The sequence below is a fragment of the Petromyzon marinus genome, chromosome 32 (assembly GCF_048934315.1).
Source record: "Petromyzon marinus isolate PM22_M1 ecotype Great Lakes invasive population chromosome 32, UKy_Petmar_22M1.pri1.0, whole genome shotgun sequence".
NCBI classification, from domain to species: Eukaryota; Metazoa; Chordata; class Hyperoartia; order Petromyzontiformes; family Petromyzontidae; genus Petromyzon; species Petromyzon marinus.
Genome location: NC_133698.1, coordinates 14,237,760 through 14,257,373, shown reverse-complemented (window position 1 = coordinate 14,257,373; position 19,614 = coordinate 14,237,760). Strand labels below are relative to the sequence as shown.

The following is a 19,614-nucleotide window of genomic DNA, read 5'->3' as shown; positions in this document are numbered from 1 at the left end:
GTCACACGGTATTTGTCAACGCGGTATTTGTCAACCCGGTATTTGTCAACACGGTATTTGTCAACACGGTATTTGTCAACACGGTATTTGTCAGCACGGTATTTGTCACACGGTATTTGTCAACACGGTATTTGTCAACACGGTATTTGTCAACCCGGTATTTGTCAACCCGGTATTTGTCAACCCGGTATTTGTCAACACGGTATTTGTCAACACGGTATTTGTCAACCCGGTATTTGTCAACCCGGTATTTGTCAACACGGTATTTGTCAACACGGTATTTGTCAACACGGTATTTGTCAACACGGTATTTGTCAACGCGGTGTTTGTCAACACGGTATTTGTCAACCCGGTATTTGTCAACACGGTATTTGTCAACACGGTATTTGTCAACACGGTATTTGTCAACCCGGTATTTGTCAACACGGTATTTGTCAGCACGGTATTTGTCAGCACGGTATTTGTCACACGGTATTTGTCAACACGGTATTTGTCAACCCGGTATTTGTCAACCCGGTATTTGTCAACCCGGTATTTGTCAACACGGTATTTGTCAACCCGGTATTTGTCAACACGGTATTTGTCAACACGGTATTTGTCAACACGGTATTTGTCAACACGGTATTTGTCAACGCGGTGTTTGTCAACACGGTATTTGTCAACCCGGTATTTGTCAACACGGTATTTGTCAACACGGTATTTGTCAACCCGGTATTTGTCAACACGGTATTTGTCAACACGGTATTTGTCACACGGTATTTGTCAACACGGTATTTGTCAACACGGTATTTGTCAACCCGGTATTTGTCAACACGGTATTTGTCAACGCGGTATTTGTCAACGCGGTGTTTGTCAACGCGGTATTTGTCAACACGGTATTTGTCAACCCGGTATTTGTCAACACGGTATTTGTCAGCACGGTATTTGTCAGCACGGTATTTGTCAACACGGTATTTGTCAACACGGTATTTGTCAACTCGGTATTTGTCAACCCGGTATTTGTCAACACGGTATTTGTCAACACGGTATTTGTCAACGCGGTATTTGTCAACCCGATATTTGTCAACACGGTATTTGTCAACACGGTATTTGTCAACCCCGTATTTGTCAACTCGGTATTTGTCAACCCGGTATTTGTCAACACGGTATTTGTTAACACGGTATTTGTCAACACGGTATTTGTCAACCCGGTATTTGTCAACTCGGTATTTGTCAACCCGGTATTTGTCAACACGATATTTGTCAACGCGGTATTTGTCAACACGGTATTTGTCACACGGTATTTGTCACACGGTATTTGTCAACACGGTATTTGTCAACACGGTATTTGTCAACACGGTATTTGTCAACCCGGTGTTTGTCAACACGGTATTTGTCAACACGGTATTTGTCAACACGGTATTTGTCAACCCGGTATTTGTCAACACGGTATTTGTCAACACGGTATTTGTCAACACGATATTTGTCAACCCGGTATTTGTCAACACGATATTTGTCAACACGGTATTTGTCAACGCGGTATTTGTCAACACGGTATTTGTCAACGCGGTATTTGTCAGCACGGTGTTTGTCAACCCGGTATTTGTCAACACGGTATTTGTCAACACGGTATTTGTCAACACGGTATTTGTCAGCACGGTATTTGTCAACACGGTATTTGTCAACACGGTATTTGTCAACGCGGTATTTGTCAACACGGTATTTGTCAACACGGTATTTGTCAACACGGTATTTGTCAGCACGGTATTTGTCAACCCGGTATTTGTCAACACGGTATTTGTCAACGCGGTATTTGTCAGCACGGTGTTTGTCAACCCGGTATTTGTCAACCCGGTATTTGTCAACACGGTATTTGTCACACGGTATTTGTCAACGCGGTATTTGTCAACCCGGTATTTGTCAACGCGGTATTTGTCAACGCGGTATTTGTCAGCACGGTATTTGTCAACACGGTATTTGTCAACACGATAAATAAACAAACAATGTGCATTCTAATTCCGATACCCGTCTACTCAACTGCACCAAGTCTATTTCTTGCACACTCCATGAGTCGTACAGACGCCCTTCTGGAACTGCATCATTTCAACAGCCTTAATCCAAGGCACGCGACACTGGAGCGGGTTCGCCATTCGCAGCGCAGTGCCTTGCTGCAGGCAGGGTTGGTGCACTGCCCATCGAGTCGGCACGGACCCACTTCCATGGCAATCACACAGTACACCTATACAGTACACATATATAGTACAATCATACACTCATACAGTACAATCATGCAGTACACTCATACAGTACTCATACAGTACACTCATACAGTACAATCACACAGTACACTTATACAGTACAATCACACAGTACACTCATACAGTACAATCACACAGTACAATCATACACTCATACAGTACAATCATGCAGTACACTTATACAGAACACTCATACAATGCAAGCATACAGTACACTTATACAGTACACTCATACAGTACAATCATGCAGTGCACTCATACAGTACTCATACAGTACCCATACAGTACACTTATACAGTACAATCATACAATACAAGCACACCGTACACTCGTACAGTACACTTATACAGTACACTCATACAGTACAATCGTGCAGTACACTCGTACAGTACTCATACAGTACACTTATACAGTACAAACATACAATACAAGCATACAGCACACTGATACAGTACACTCGTACAGTATACTTACACAGTACAATCATGCAGTACAATCATACAGTACACGTATACAGTACAATCATACAGTACAATGAGCCGTAACTCAACATGCGGCGCTCCCAGAAGGCCGTGCGAGCGGCTGATGGGATTCATCCGAAATTCTGCTGCTGCTGTTATTATTGTTTGATGTGGAGAGACCGATACGTGACTGAGACATTGCTTATTTATTTTGTTATTTATATTCTGCACAACTCCGCTTATGATTAATTTGGGTTATGTATGACCGTGGAATATACCGTCGAACTAAGACGGGCTCGTGAGAAGCCTCTTCAACACCTGATCCCAGCCATGGCACTTACCTGTTGGCACCCCCTGTCCCAAATAACCAGCTCTGATGAGTCCGGTGCCTCTGATGGTAATGCCGTGCAGAATGTCAGCATGTCGCAATGTCTGATGTGAGGGAGGATGTGGAATAAAACATTTTATATACATAATAAAAGATGGGCAGCAGCTCACCAGCACGGACTCAGGCCTTAGTCTGCTGGTGCTAATGGTCTCAATAATAAACACGTTCACATTTAACACGAGTAACTCCTCGCATTAGCTCGTTAACTCAATATTACGCAAACTTATCCACGTATTAACACAACGCACTATTAATTAACACATAAACCCAAACGTCTTAACAGGTAAGGTCATAAACCTTTTAATAATAAAACCGAATAAGTCATTAACACACAACCGCCTAACTCGTTAATGCACGCACCCACTAACTCATTAAATCGATAACTCAATAACCCATCATAAAAGCGAGGCACGGGACGACATTGGTCTCCTGTGTTCCGACTCACTGCTCACAGTAGCCTGTGGCACGACGAGAGAACCCCCATCCATAGGCAGAGAAGGTAATTGCTCAGGGGCCCAGGAAGCTCAATGGGGACTCTGATTCAGGGGATAAAATTGGGGTCACTGAATATTACATTTTCTGTTTGCTTTTTTTCCTCTCTCACTCTGTGTGAATCCAGCCGATTAATGAATGTTAAAAACACTATTGAAGGCAGATCGGTGCTTTTTTTTTAATTAACTTCGGCTATAATGAAGCGTTAATGAGTTCACCCACACTGTGAGCTCGTGACGGTACGCAACTAGCTCAGCATGAATCCCATTTTCCACTGGCATACCCGAGCTGAGCCAGCGCGGGGCCTGCACGGTATGGATAGTTTTCTACTGACACACCCGAGCCGAGTCAGCGCGGGGCCTGCACGGTATGGGTGGTTTTCCACGAGCCATTTGGCGAAGTCTGAATCTGACTCAGGGGCCAAGCAGGGCCAGAGTTGGGGTTAATGACGCGTTCATTGCCTGTGACGTCAGCGAGTACCCTGTGAGGACGCAACATCACTACCACGTCTTCTAAATACGACTCGACTCATTCAATGCACTAAACGTTAGCGACACGGCGCGGTTTCTGATTCAGGGGAATCAGAACCCAAGCCGGGCACACTGGGACTCGGGGCACACGGGGGCTCGGGTGCTCAGGGGACACTGATATACTGAAAAATATAAACTGAGATACGTGAACATAGATAGAGACACGTGGACATGGGGATACTGAGACACGGGAATAAGGGTACAGATACTGAGATACAGAGACACTGAGACAAATTCGATTGTTTCATAAGAGAACACGGAGACAGAAACTGAGACATAAACATGGAGACACGGAGATGTGGAAATGGAGACACTGAAATACATGACCACAGAAACAGGAACACTGGGACAGATAGCTGTGAATACCCAGACATGTACACGTGAATACATAGACACGTGAACACAGGCACACTGAGACACAGGACACGTGAACACAGGGACACGTAAACACAGCGACACTAAGACACATGGGTACTGAGACACAGGGACACGTGAACACAGGCAGACTGAGCACAGGGACACTGAACACGGGGGCATTGAGACACAGGAACACCCGAATACTGAGACACAAGGACACTGAGATACAGGAGCACAGGGACACGTAAACACAGGGACACTAAGACACAGGGACACGTGAACACATAGACACGTAAACACAGGGACACTAAGACACAGGGACACGTGAACACATAGACACGTAAACACAGGGACACTAAGACACAGGGACACGTGAACACATAGACACGTAAACACAGGGACACTAAGACACAGGGTAACACGTGAACACAGGGACACGTAAACACAGGGACACGTGAACACAGGGACACGTAAACACAGGGACACTAAGACACAGGGACACGTGGTCGCGGTGGTGCTAATGGGAACGGACAGCTCGCTGGGCCGTGCAGTAATGCGACATTTCCCGCAAGCCTGGGGGGTTTGGTGGTCCTAGCCCACGTCGCGGGGAGTCGTGGTGAGGGGGAGGGGTAAACCGCATTATCTAGCCAAGTTAGAGCAGTTGAGACAGACTATTACAATGATTATGTGGCTGAGCGCTGTGGACACAGAGTTGGTAGATCACGCTGTGACGTTAGACTACCAAAACTCCAGGAGATGGCAGCACAGCAAGTACGTGAGTTGCTGAGCTCTCGGTCTGTGGACATGCCAAGTAAAATGCGATCCCCTCGTACGTTGTGGGTTGTATCCGCGTTCTCCAATGGCCACCCATATACTCCCTCAACAAGCGCCGTGGGAGCAAGGGTTGGTGGATCACGTCGTCGAGATTTGTGAGACTCCCAAACCCCGCTAGGCTAAGAGGAAGTGACCAGAAGGTGGCAGAGCAGCAAGTAGGTTCACGAACACGGAACACGGCTTCAGTGCCGACCTGGTGCGTGGGGTCCCCCGGGGCTCCCTGGACACCCCCCCGACATGGAAGAGGAATTGGCCAAACATCCCATTGTGGCAGGACCCTCCTGAAAACGAATCTTGAGGCTAAGGCTTTCGTGTATAAATAAATAACATGATAATCATGATATTGGAGTGTCAGACATGCCAAGCGGTCAGACTTGCAGATGGCCACTTGAAATAAGCGGTCTTTCATGAGAGCCACTCTTCAGTTCCTTATCATCGGTGGGGGTAGGAGGGGGTGGCGAAGAGTGGAGGGTGGGGGGGTGAGGTGGCGAGTGGGGGGCTCTCTGTTTGCGACTGCACAATTAAGAGTTGGCACGATGGGGGCGAGGGGGGAAGGGAGGTGGTGTGACGTTAGCCCAGTTAATTTTGTTTGAACGACTTTCACCCCGTGCCTAGAGCGCGTGGTCGGGAGGTGGCCCCTGATTCCAACTCTGCGCGTGAACCGTGAACAACTCATTAGGGGGTAAAGTGCACGCAGGCGGAAAACGAACAAGGGTTGGGGACATTTCTGCCTTCGTTTCTCACCAAGGGTTCGCTCATAGACTGCAGTCGATGGCATCTCTTAATGTTCGACGGCTTGTGCACCAGATCTTATTTATTCACGATGTACTTATAAAAAATTCCGCAGATTACCTACTGGATCTCCTCTCTGTTTCAAAGAACAAATTTGACCTCAGGTCTTCGCTCATTTACCAGCTTCACATTCCCTATTGCCGTACAAAAACTGGAGGAAGAGCTTTTGCTATTGATGCCCCCAGGGTCTGGAATGCTATTGCCAATAAACTGCAACTTGAATCACTACCTATGAGATCTTCACTCAAAACTGCTCTAGAGGAGTTGTACAACCCTAGCTGCCACTGCTATTCAGTGGCCTAAATTATGGCCCTAGATTTTGGTGTTATAATTTATTTATGTAGTTTATTGTTGAAAATTCGGTCACAGTCCCTATGATCACTGTTACATTGCATTTATGGCTTTTATATTGGTGATTTCGAAAAGTTTTTTTTGTTTTGGCCATGTTTTTGTTTATTGTAGTACGGAGTTAGACTGATGGCCTTAATCTAGTTGTCTTGTGGTTGTTGTTGTTGTTTGACTTGCATCCCACTGGGATTTTTGCACACAGCGTTGGTGTACGGTGCTATTTCAGGAATATTTTGATATTTTTTTCCTGTATTTTCTGTTTGCACAGTCACAAAATCACTTTAAGATGTTTTCTTGTTCATGTTTTTTGTTTGTTGCGGTTGCACCCGATTCAAGAGCCGAATGGCTCACAGGGCTATACCAAATAAATGAACTATGAACTATGACGTGGATTGTATCCAGAGCCCACAGCGAGAGGTATCCTGGATGTGTTGTTCCGGGTGCGGAAATATTGTCCGAAAATACCCCTCTGTCAAAGCCGTCTCTCGGGTAGGGAAAATCGGGGCGACTGCCCCGAGCCCCGCACTTTGGGGGATCCCGCGCTTCGACGTCACGGTGTCAGGCGTAACAGTGTCCGTTTAGTTTGAAGGCGTCAGCGAGCCCAGGCGCAGGGGTTTGGCCCAGGCCCCGCACCACCCCTGTGGACGGCCCTGCGGGACTGTGCCCGTCTGTGAGGCATTGTCCCTCCGTGCGAGTCCTGCCGCTATCGTTCATGGCGCGAACGATCGCTTAAAGAAATGATGCTGCACTCTTCTGAAAAGGAAATCAGAAAAATATCGACCGCCGTGTCCCAGGTGTGGTATTCTGGCCGTGGTAACATCTTTCTCTCCCCCACACTGCCACCGTGCAGGAGGAGTGTCCAGCCTCTCTATCCCGTATCAACTGTCCAGCCGCTACCTTGATGTGTGTAACGGAATCGCGCTAACTACTGCGCCACCGCTCCCCAAACAGACCACAGTTTTGACTCATCGTGAGCCCCCCCCCCCCACCCAGGCCCCTCCCCGCCCACTGATCCCTCCCCCAACTCATACATATTGAATGATTTAAATCTCAGAGCTGTCAAAATTGTACGCGATGTAATTTCTCTCGATTTCTCACATTTACTGCCGCCCTTATCTCCCTCCGCGCACCTTCACTGCCACTGTGCAACCTCTACCTGCAGCGGGGAAGCGGGAGAATTAAAGTGGGGGGGGGAGAATTAAAGTGGGGGGGGGGGGGGTTCGAGGCTAACCCCGGGGCTGCCCCTCCCCCGACAGGGGTCCGAAACCGATCCCAACAATGGGGGGGATATTTTTGAGGTCCAATCTCGAGCGGTGTCATTTAGGGCATCATTGTCGAGCGATCCTGTGGCCAGGGCTCCCGGAAGGCCCCCGGTCTCAGAATCTAAGCAGGATCGAGCTTGTCATTGTGCTGGGACGGGCGACAGCCGTGATAGGTGCTAACGGCTACTGCGGGGCCACGATGGCAAGCCGCGTTCTGTACAGCAAAAGTAATTTGTTGTACTGTCTCTTCTACGCCCCTTCCCTACCTTTACCAAAATCCGCACTAACCAGCCTGAGGAGGCCCTTATCCAGCGGTGGATTGAGATTCGAGCTGGCTGTGATGAAGATGATCGGCAGTAAATGAAGAAATGTATCTGTCATTCGTAATTCAACCTTTCCACGTTATGGTTGGCCTCGACGGAGCTGCTTGGGGATAGGTGCCGAGCTGACAAAGGAGATTGATGCACTCACCTATTCATTCATCTATTCATATATCTATTGAATCATTAACACACTTACCCAGTCATGCACCCATTCGCTCGCTCGCTCGCTCACTTACTCACTCACCCAGTCAACCAACTCCCTTAGCCAGCCAACAATTCACGCACTTCCTCGAGCATCCACTCATTTATTCACAGAACGATTCATTCACTCACACAATCGTCAATTCACTCACTAACCCATTAGTCACTCACTCACTCTACCACGCGCCCACTTCAATCACCAACTCAATCACGAACTCGCTCGCACGCTCAGTTACTCACACATCCACTCGATCGCCCACTCATTATGTGCCCACCTACCCAGTCACTCATGCACTCACTCATCTACGCGCTCAGCCACCCACTCACACAATTAAAACCCACTCATCCAACCCAACAACTGATGGCGAGGGCGTGTGTGCGATGGGACGATGGTGGTGGCATAGTTGTGTGTGATGGGGTGGATGTGTATGGTGGAGGAAGGGCGGTTAACGGGTGGAGGAAGGCGGGTAACGGGTGGAGGGAGGGGGTTAACGGGTGGAAGGAGGGGGGGTTAACGGGTGGAGGGAGGGGGTTAACGAGTGGAGGGAGGGGGTTAACGAGTGGAGGGAGGGGGGGTTAACGGGTGGAGGGAGGGGGGGTTAACGGGTGGAGGGAGGGGGGGTTAACGGGTGGAGGGGGTTAACGGGTGGAGGGAGGGGGGTTAACGGGTGGAGGGAGGGGGTTAACGGGTGGAGGGAGGGGGGTTAACGGGTGCAGGGAGGGGGTTAACGGGTGGAGGGGGTTAACGGGTGGAGGGGGCTAACGGGTGGAGGGAGGGGGTTAACGGGTGGAGGGAGGGGGGTTAACGAGTGGAGGGAGGGGGGTTAACGAGTGGAGGGAGGGGGGTTAACGAGTGGAGGGAGGGGGGTTAACGGGTGGAGGGAGGGGGGTTAACGGGTGGAGGGAGGGGGGTTAACGAGTGGAGGGAGGGGGATTAACGGGTGGAGGGAGGGGGTTAACGAGTGGAGCGAGGGGGTTAACGAGTGGAGGGAGGGGGTTAACGAGTGGAGGGAGGGGGTTAACGGGTGCAGGGAGGCTGTGTCCATGGCTGTCTCATCCCCCATCCCCCCTCTCCCCCGGGTTGTGCAGTAGAATAACACCCGGTGGGGCGATTATAAAGATGATGATGGCGGTGGTGGTGATGGTGGTAATGATAATGGTGGTGATAATGGTCCCGCGATCCTGGCGCCTGGTCCGGTCGCTTCTGGACGCAGCGGGAGAGGAAGCCACCAGACACCATGACGCGAAACACAACTCAATTAACGGGGTGGGGGGGGGGTGCAATGGTGGTCGGGACGACGTCCGACGTTTCAGCCCATTCCGTGAAGAAAAAGCTCCCAGCACGTGGGGCAAACAGCGCCGGAGCACCCCGCGATGCAACGCGCAATGTCAGAGAAGGATTTGAATTTAAATTGGATTCTCATTGTACCACCAAAATACAGTAAATATATACTGTCTACATACCGTATATATACTGTAGAGAGTTCAATCTGTTTGAATGTTGCGGCTTTGTTTCTGCTCTGTATAGGCGCCGAGACAACGCTCCGCGTGTAGCCCGCGTGGCTTTATTCCCGTGCCGTCTCCTCGACCCCAGCGTCAATTCCACATTCCCTGCCCTCCGTCCTGGCCTGGCGTTCCTCTCTCGCTCGTTACGGCTTCTTATCGACCCACACCTCGCCCGCCCGCCACTGCCTCGCAACATTTAGAAGTCATTAAAATCACTTCTTTTATTTTTACAATAACCACAAACTTAGCTGAGCCGGAAAGATAAGCCTGTCATACTCGAGTAATTATAGTGGAGCAGTGCTGCCGTGGTTAGCTCGCTGTAGGATAATAACCATAGATGGCACAGTTCTGATGGACCTCGGCTGTCTGAGAAACGTGTCCCGGTTTGGGCTACAGTGGGGAAAGTGGTGAGCCTAGTCCCACCCGAGTTTGACGCTTCAATAATGGACACGTTCCACTTTCACTGCCCGTCCGGCGTTCGTCCGTCACCCCTTGGATCAATCAGATTGCTCATTTTATAATTCTACGAAAATAAATGCGTGGCCATCAACCAATCGCAGCGAGTGACCGCCAGGTTCCTACTCGATTGAGTGGCCGCACACTGCCCACACAAGACGGGCAGTACCTGTACCATGTACACCGCGTCTCCACCTCCGTCGCTTGTGCCGAGACGATGGAGATTTGCAATACAAAGCCAATTAAATGGAGATTTCCCTCGCGACACGCAGATATACTGAAGAGGTAGCAGACAGCGTTTGTCAACGATCCTCCTCGATGGACCGTGAAGCGACCACGCGACCGGTCAGCCTGGGGTGGTCGCTCCGATTCGCCGTACGCTTGAGACGGCTCTGCTGGTGCCACGCGCGCCATCTTCACGTCACCCAGCACGCGGATCCTAAAGCGCAGAGCATCGTCTGTGACGCACCACAGGGTCACACGCACCTCCACCAATCAGGGACTCGTTGCGCCGCGTGCACGCGCCCGTGGCCTCCACTGCATTGGAGGACACGGACAGACGCCTCGGCGATGGACTGTCAGCTCGTCGTGTCCACACCATTATTATGTAATGGCCAGTGAGAGTGGATTACTAAATAATCGCACTAATTTCCATCGGTTATCGCATCATTCACTGTTATTGGCCTCGCAGAAAATCTGAAACCACTAAATGCACAACCCCCACGTGGTAACCGACGAGTGACGCCCGCGGGACAACTTGCCACTCGACCGCCTCCAATTCCCCGTGGTGCTGCACCAGCGCCTCCCCGTGGCCACGGCTGGGTAGGGAGGCACGCGGTGGAGGTTCCTGATGTGGCGTGAGGCTGGTGGGTGTCATTGCCTTCGTGTGACAGACGGTGCACCGCGCCACGCCGAACAATACACCACATGTCGCCATCATTTCCTTCCTTCTGCCAGTCTCCGCAGCTGTTGCACGGTCGACACGTGACCTACCAAGGACCGCGCTTACAGTCCCATCAAATGAGGTGAAATATTTTTAATAAAAATCACAGTAATGCTCAACAGCACATTTCCGTAATCACCGGACCCGCGCGGGGTAGCGCCCCCTACCGGCCAGGGTCGCGTTCTCCCCGGCGCAGGTGACCAGGAAAGGCCGAGGGCTGCACAGGCCGCGTCTGCGGGCCTCGTCTCCACAGACCCCCGGGGGTCTCCTCGTTCGACTCCTGCAACCTGAGTTCGACCCCAACTCCCGTGTCTCCCTCCCTCTCCACGGCTCCTGTCACCTGAGTTCGACCCCGGCTCCCATGGCTCTGCTCCGCCGGGCGGGCTGTTGGACCTGCGGCCTTCTAACGAGCGGTGTCGGCCCGGGATTCGGTGAGTGCTAAGGCCCCCCGCAGTAGCCGAAGTGGACGAGCCGAGGTCACCCATCGTGGTGAATGAAGCTGCCTTCATTTGCAGTGGCACAACGGCAAAAAAAACCCCCAACGCATTCACCAATGACACCGCGGCTGTATAATGGCTTATACTATGTGTAATAGGCGACGTTTCGGGCGACGGCTGTGCGCGTTCGTGTGTTGTTTGGCTGGGTGTGATGCACGCGCACCGTGTGCTTTGTAAGTTCAGCACGTGTGTGTGCGTGCCTGTGCACGCACACACACGTGTCATTGCATGTCATTGCTTCGTAGAAGCGGGATAAATCTTACAAAACGAGATGTTCCATCTCACGGGAGGTTTTCCAGGTTAATATATATGAATACAAAAAATGGGACCCTTCGTCAGAAGTGACGGAGGTGTTCGTCCTAATCTTTGTGTTGTCTCAAACTACACCAGAAAACCTGTGAATGCACAAAGCCATGTGTGTGCGTTGTATAACTCTCATACTTTCCCGATGTGCACTATTCTGTTCATCACTTACACGTTTCCGTACTGTGTTTATTCTGTGGTCTGCCAAAGTTGCTATTTAAAAGTACAATGTTGGCCCTCAGTAAGTTCAAAGGTTATCCTCCACCAGTGAGCGGGATCTCCAGAGTTAGATCTCTGCACCAATGCCTTTCGTGGTGTCTCAGGGTCAAGTTTTGCTGCCATTCACCTCGTGCAGGTGAACCAATCCCATCACTCCACTTCGATAATAATGCTCTACCATTTATAAATGTAATGCAAGATGATAATTTGCATCGTCCTGGAGAATAGAAGTAGCAAAATGAACAGACAATAACACGCCTCACACACTGGAACCTGTCACGTAAAAGAATAAAATATATTTTTTAACACATCCCATCAGGATCGTGGCCTTCTGGATGCACATATATATGGAGGGACAGGTACGTGGAGGAGGCATTTTTTCTGCTTGTTTGTTTAAATGTGACGTCTCCTTTGACCCTCCATCAGCATGGCCAGTGAGGAGGGCTGCTCCTGCCCTGGGCCAATGGGCCCCGTTCGCGTCGCAAGCGGCGACCTCCCGCTACAGGACACGCGAGACCTCGCGGGCCCAGGGTTCAGCAGGAGCGGCGGGCGGCACTCGACAACGCCCAGAGGGTGGAGGTGGAGAGGGGAGGCTCACGGCAGCGGAACTCCTGGAGAGGATGAGGTCTCGGGGAGATGCAAAGCCAGCTCGTGGCAGCCGGAGTCGCACCAAGCATCAGGTTTCCATTTCACTGTTTGTGTCTCTCTATGATAGAATAGCTAAAGGGTTATAATTAAAGAGGAATTAATAACCGGCTGCAAAACAACCGTCCATCACAATGTTTTCGTCGATAAATTGGCTTAATTAACTATTGGATAGACGCTAATATGACTTGTACAGTCATCATCACCCTCGATCAATCCACTGTTAAATGAAGGCCTCCCAAAGCACCACCCTTTCATGTAGCAATTCATCTGGCACCTGCGGTGGACCTCCTCACTGTGGTGGACCTCCTCCTGGTCCGTGGGCCCAGTGCAGTTGCACTGCCTGTATACTCTAGCTACACCACTGTCCTCCTGACTTCAACTCTAACAACAACAGCAGATTATGGTAGATCACTAACAAGAAGACTACCCGACAGCCTCGCCTTGAGCGGATGCACATCATGTCAATGTGTACTTTCCCTGCTATTTCCTCCCGCCCTCCTCATTGCTGAACAGGCTGCAGTCCCCGATGATCCCGTGAAGAGGCAGGCGCAGCACCTGAAGAAGCAGACGACCTTACTGCAGCACGTACATCCCACGGTGCTGGCAAAAGCACTGCTCAAGAATGTGATCCACCAGCAGGTGGGTGAGGGTCAATGGCATCTGCTTCTTCACCACCTCTTTCATCATTGTCGTAATTACTTGATATTTTTGCTGTGCTTCGTGTGTCATTACATCTCAATACATACGCTATTTTTTTACATATGAACCAACAAACCACTGATCTATAAACACAATAACAAACCAAATCTACTGTACAAAAAAGCATACACTCGTTCATCGGTGGTCTGTCATCTCCTTATCACTCTGCTGTTGCTACTACCATAGTTACTGTTCCCATTAACTTCCTTCGTTGATTCCTTCACCCATATTGAGGACTGTCTACCAGACAGGCTGTTTCTCTCATAGACGCTGTTCAACCACCATACTGAACGACAAAACACTTCTCTTTCTGCTTCTTTCCTCGCACTGCACCACATTGGAATTCCCTTCCATCGTCTTTCTCCCATGTTTTTACAACCTTGCTCATTTCAAGAGACGTGTTAATTATCCATCAATGACACCTTCTGGTCATTGCTTGCCACTTGATGTGTTGGGCCTTTGAGCCTGTATTCAACACAAGATGAAATACCCAAAATATGTATGAATTATTCATCTGTATATTTATACAATGCACACGACTGATTGTTCATAGCTAATTTTTGAACTGCAACTAATTTGTCTGATCTGTAATTGATCCAAGCTTGTCGATGCGGCGATGGTCTTGCAGTCCGTCCTTTTAACCTTGGTATCATTTAGCAAAGGCACACTCGACAGTTGTGATGTTGATGCAGGGCACCTGAAGGACTTTGCTGTCTGTTCGTTAACCTGAGAGTGCTCTCAGAGATGTGCAGCTGTGACAAGTAGACAAATGGGATGTTCTGAGGTGTGTTGGTTCGTATTTTGGCCAGAGTGCTCCACCATTAGTTGTGTGTCGGGAGCATGTTGACTAGGGGCCAAAGTGCACCGTGACGAGAGAACACGGTTTAGCACTTAAGTTACTTCCCCGTGGTCTGTCAATATAACCGAGAAGTTGAAATGGGCATAAATTATTTAATGGTCATGAATTATTTTCGAGTTTTTCTGTTATATTTCACCATTGTGCATTTCAGGATTGTACAATTTACTTCCGAGACCAGTTGCTATCCCAGTGCTCAGGTCTATAACATATTTGAACACCTTATTTATTTGCTAATTTGTTAATGTTCTTGGCTTTATATTACGTGTAGTTATGCCATCAAATGTTATAATTACTGTATTGCATTACTTTTATGTAGCGATGCATTTGTAACATCAGTCATGATCAGTCCACTGCAGAATGAAGGACTCCCAAATTTTCCTAAAATCGAATGATCTGCCTAGCACTTGCACACACTGGCGGAGCCAGTGGGGGGGGGGTGGGGGTGGGGTGGCACATGCCCCCCCAATGATCCGATCGAAATGAGGGATTTCGATCGGCATTTTGCGACCCCCACTTCCACTGTGTAGCATATTATTACGTGCCAGGGACTCAATGAGATGATAGGACAATAGTCTGAGTCCATAATTGGCAATAAGTAACGGAAAAGCAGTTATAAGTGACTCACAAAATTATGCGCAATTGCTTATACAGTACACGACTTCCCTGAAGGAATACCTTCAGCCAGCGCGATGCCGATCACACACGGTTCGAATTCGACCCTCGATCGATGGCTGTGCCATCGACGCACACGGGTCGAATAAAAAGCAAGAGACAAGTCCTTACTAACAACTCCTCGATCATTTTTCATTGCTGGAGGGGTTGCCCCCCCTACCTGAAAATCCTGGCTCCGCCATTGCTTGCACATGACCTGATTTCATTGCTCCATCTCCTTGGTGAACGTCCTCTCATATCCATTCCTATTCCTTGGTCGCCATTGTCTTTATTCTTCGGCCATCCTTTCCAGCAACGTGTCCTGCCCATGCCCTGATTGTTGTGCCACGTTCTCTGCTTTGTTATCATTCTGTTCCTAATCTTTCATTGTTGTGTATATATTTCCCTCTGCAAGTGAATGAAAATGCAATGATGCAATTATTTGTTTTCAAATCTGTTCATTGAATCGCCATTGACCGGCTGGTCACCTTTAACGATGAACCTCTCACGCCGCCACCCCTCAGCGGGAGCTGATCGTTGTCAACAAACCGTATGGCATCCCCGTGCACGGAGGTCCCGGGGTCGGCCGCAACAATGTGGCAGCCGTGCTACCCGTGCTGGAGCAGTTGTTAGATGGTCACCCCTCTCGCCGTCGCCACCGCAAAAACACCACGGCCGGCGACGACGCCACCGCATCAAAACTCCACCTGTGCCACCGGCTGGACCGCGACACGACGGGAGCGCTGGTGTTGGCCCGGAACGCCGAGGCAGCTGACGCCGTGGCCTCGTTGCTCAGGGAGCGGCGCGCCGAGCGCACTTACTGGGCCGTAACGGTGGGGGTGCCGCAGCCCGCCCGGGGCGTCGTAGACCTGCCCGTGGGCGAGCGCAAGCACGAGGGGCCCGACGGTGTCACCTACCGCATGGCCGTCATGCCGAGGTTCCACTACGTCGATGCCAGCAATGCCCTCGTGAAAAGTGCGTACTGGTCTTCTCTCTTTTTGTCATTCGTTATGTAACGACACGGGTGGGGAACGTTCGGAAACTAGCCATATTATCTAGGGCTGTCCCCGCTGAGGTACAAAAAACCCAGGACACATGCAAATAGAAATGTAAAACTACCAGAAGAAGGGATAACTACATGTAAATGCATTGTCTTCAGTGGTGTTTTATTACATAACTCACAGAAACCGGGGCATTTAATTTCCTGGGAAGATTTACAGATCTCGCCGCCTGTACCCATGTGTATCTTTATGTTTTTCACCCCCTGTACCCATGTGTATATGTGTGCGCGCGTGCATCACTCCGCCTGTACCCGTGTGTGTGCGTCTCTCAGGGCGACTGCCACGGGGAGCCCGGACGGCCGTGACGCAGTACCGCGTGTTGGCGGAGGGTGCGGAAGGCCGCAGTGCGCTGGTGGAGCTGAGGCCTCTCACGGGACACAAGCACCAGCTACGCGTGCACCTGGCGCTCGGGCTCGGCACCCCAGCGCTAGGAGACCACAAGTACTCGCCAAGGCGCCAAGGCCAGGGACTCGTGCCGCAGCGGCTGTCGCCAGCACTTCTGCGCAAGCTCGGACTCGCGTGAGGATCCCCTCTTGATTCACCACCTCACAGATTCGATCGTCGGTCACCATTCAAGGGCTGCGAATTGATTCCAGAATCAAGTCGTTTGTTTTTATCGTGAAACCCTCCACCACCCAACATAGGAAAGCAAATTCAAGTGCCACTTGTCCAAACGTTTAATATTCCGATTATCTTTCAGCCCACAGGTAAGTTGAAGAACAATTCGCGCAACCAAATTCAGCAATTGGATATCTATTTCGATTTAAAGCTTTCGTGACTGCAGGGTTTCATCTTCTGGGTTCTTTCGGTAAAGTCACGTAGAATGGGAATAATAATAATTATTATTAATAATTATTATTAATAATTATTATTAAGATGGTTATCTATTCTTACTGACCCCTTCCTCACCGCCCATCTCCCTCCGTCTCCTCTCCGTGTGTCGCAGGAGAAGTGGGCAGGAGCGGCCGGCGGCAGGAGCCGCGCGCCGCGTGCCCCTGCACCTCCACGCATGCCGCCTGGTGCTGCCGGGCCTGGGCCATGGCAGAGACCCCCTTGTGGTTCAGTGCCGCCCCCCGAAGCTCTTCATGCAGAGCCTCAAGAAGCTGGGCATCCAGCTCCCTGAGGCGGAGGAACAGGAGGAGACCTCCCAGTAGGGCCCCCCCCACAGTGTCCTCAGCATAAGTGGACATGTGCTATCAGTTGTGGGACGCGTGGAGTTTTCGACCTTTGGGCCTGCGCTCGGCCACCGTGACTAAAACATCGTACTGCCTGCATGGTCAAGTTGTGAACTCTTGCCAGGTGGTCGGGTGACTTGGAGGCCAGGGCGTGGCATCGGTAGTAGGGTGCAGAATGTTACATTCTACCCAGTTGTCTGGTGTAATGAGGATGAGTCCCCCACAAGACCCAGTCAGCACAGTTAAACATAATCATTAAATGGTTGCGGTGGCCGGATGGCTCAGAGGTCAGCACTGAGCCAGCAACCCCAAGAACCTGGGTTCAAATCCAAGATTTCAGCCACCTAGAATTAAACTGATTTCTCAGCTGTAGCAAGTTGATAATCTCAGCCCCATTAACCAATGATTTACACAGTCCCATTTGCAAAAAAATATTGGCTGAATTCCTGCTATGGAAATTGTAAAATAAATCTGCCATGCAACAATCATTTCCCAGGAGCAGTGTGTAAGAAAAGGGTGCCTCCTCGTGTGTGTGGATACAAGGTTCTTAAAGGGATCTTGGAAGTATGCCGAGCAAATTTTTTTAAGCCATTCTCTTGAACTGGGTGATGCACTGCTCACTGTGAAAATTCCAAGTGGATACTCCACCCCATAACATGCTGCCCATAGCACATTTGGAATTATATTGCGAAGTATAGACTTGTGCGTTCTGTTCATGGTGTCGTCGTGTGTTTACTATGCAAAAAATACAACTTTATACTTGAAGCTCGTGAATGGCTGTGTTTGGAGTTGTTTGATGGAGTCTGTGGGAACTGAAGTTGATTCAGATCCCTCCACGATTGCCCTTTTAATAGTTTGGAAAAATTAATACATTCATGTGGCTGCAAAAGGCCCATTGCCCGAAACGTCACCTGATACTTTCCTTTTAAGGCCACACTGTTATTGACAAATGTGTTTGAGTTTTCTTTTGGTTGGAACTATGGCACCGCGTGTAGTGACGATGAGTCGTCAGCCATGATCTGTCCAGTGCTGGATGAAGATTATTCGTCGGCGTGTAAAGGCTCTGCAATTAAATAGCGTTTTCCACATCTCATTATTTGTATCTGTAAATGGATCAACTATAAGTTGATCCCTCAACCTGACCCAAGGCCGATTGCAATCAGAATAATTTCTACCAGAGGAATCCGATAAGCTTTGAAGCTCTTTTTCACAGATTTTACGTTACAACGTTACAACAACGTTACAACAACACAACAAACACTACAAAAACACGCAAGGTAAACAAATCACTTTACTGTACTAGTAACGAATTAGCATGTTATGTCTACGTGACAAACCTTAACAATTGGCTGTATCGGGTGGTGGCGGGTTTAACGACACATTTACGAGATCTAACCCCAATAAAAACCTCTTAGAGGCCGTCCATAAATGACGTCACGCGATTTTTGACCACCCCCCTCGTCACACGGCGTCACAAAAAGTCAGACCCCCCCCCCTCAAATATGACGTCACAAAGCTCTGCCCCCCCCCAAAAAAAATAAAACATGCTTCAAATCGCTTTAAACTATTGTCATTGTAGTCCATATTTAATATGGCGCTGCACTCTGATGTAGGAGAAAACATTTATTAAAAAGTCTATTTAATTAAGTAAAACGTGTTGTCTATATTTATTTAAAGTTGCGCACTTTGATGTGACGTCACATTTCTCAACCCCCCCCCCCCTCGTCACACATCGTCACAAATGTCTGACCCCCCCGCCTAGGTGCGTGACGTCATTTATGGACGGCCCCTTATGGATGATATTGGTCCCCGAAAGCCGGCCACGTGTAACTACTACCACAGAGGCAACTTAGTTTGTAGACACCAGGGTACTGTATGTCCGGAATCACATCTTTTACAGACGGAACCAGATCGCATTACATAAAATCCGTGTCTCGGACCGCATCCGTGAACACAAAGCAGACCTTAAACACGGTAGGACCAACACCTCGGCCGTGGCAGATCACTGTTATAATTCAGTAGGCTCACATGACATTGACTTCTCCAAGAGAGAGGTTCTTTGTAAGCCATCTGGCTACCATGAGAGATTAGTTCATGAGGCTATCCACATATACAAGCACAGAGACAATTTCAACCGAGAAGATGGATTCTGGCTTAGCAATCATTGGAAGGGTTTGATAAAACATTTCGGGTCTTAATTGATTGTTCACGCTTACGGTGGCTTTCAGACAGCATACATTAATTTTTCGTCTCCCCCCTCCTCTTTTCCGAACATAGATGGACTCGTCCATCTAAACAAACTGTCAAATCGCTATCCGTGGTGCTGACGTTTAAAAATAAATAAATAGCAACGAACCGCCACTTCTTTCAAA

The 19,614-nt window shown here is 49.4% G+C and overlaps 1 protein-coding gene across 1 annotated transcript; it reads left to right on the top strand.

The window, feature by feature from the left end:
* Positions 1–10,992: 10,992 nt before the first annotated feature.
* On the top strand, positions 10,993–18,016 carry RPUSD4 (RNA pseudouridine synthase D4). The gene is made up of 6 exons (XM_032964728.2): positions 10,993–11,561; positions 12,576–12,829; positions 13,311–13,436; positions 15,531–15,981; positions 16,340–16,586; positions 17,014–18,016. Exons 1-6 carry the CDS (start codon positions 11,492–11,494, stop codon positions 17,219–17,221), a joined length of 1,356 nt encoding a protein of 451 aa, XP_032820619.1. The 5' UTR covers positions 10,993–11,491; the 3' UTR covers positions 17,222–18,016.
* The last annotated feature ends 1,598 nt before the right edge of the window (positions 18,017–19,614 follow it).

Bases quoted from the DNA above. Each gene is read 5' to 3' on its own strand.
- RPUSD4 (XM_032964728.2), top strand. From the start codon at position 11,492: ATGGCTCTGCTCCGCCGGGCGGGCTGTTGGACCTGCGGCCTTCTAACG. The intron at 11,562-12,575 runs GTGAGTGCTAAG...ACCCTCCATCAG, and splicing joins CGGTGTCGGCCCGGGATTCG to CATGGCCAGTGAGGAGGGCT. The intron at 15,982-16,339 runs GTGCGTACTGGT...TGCGTCTCTCAG, and splicing joins CAGCAATGCCCTCGTGAAAA to GGCGACTGCCACGGGGAGCC.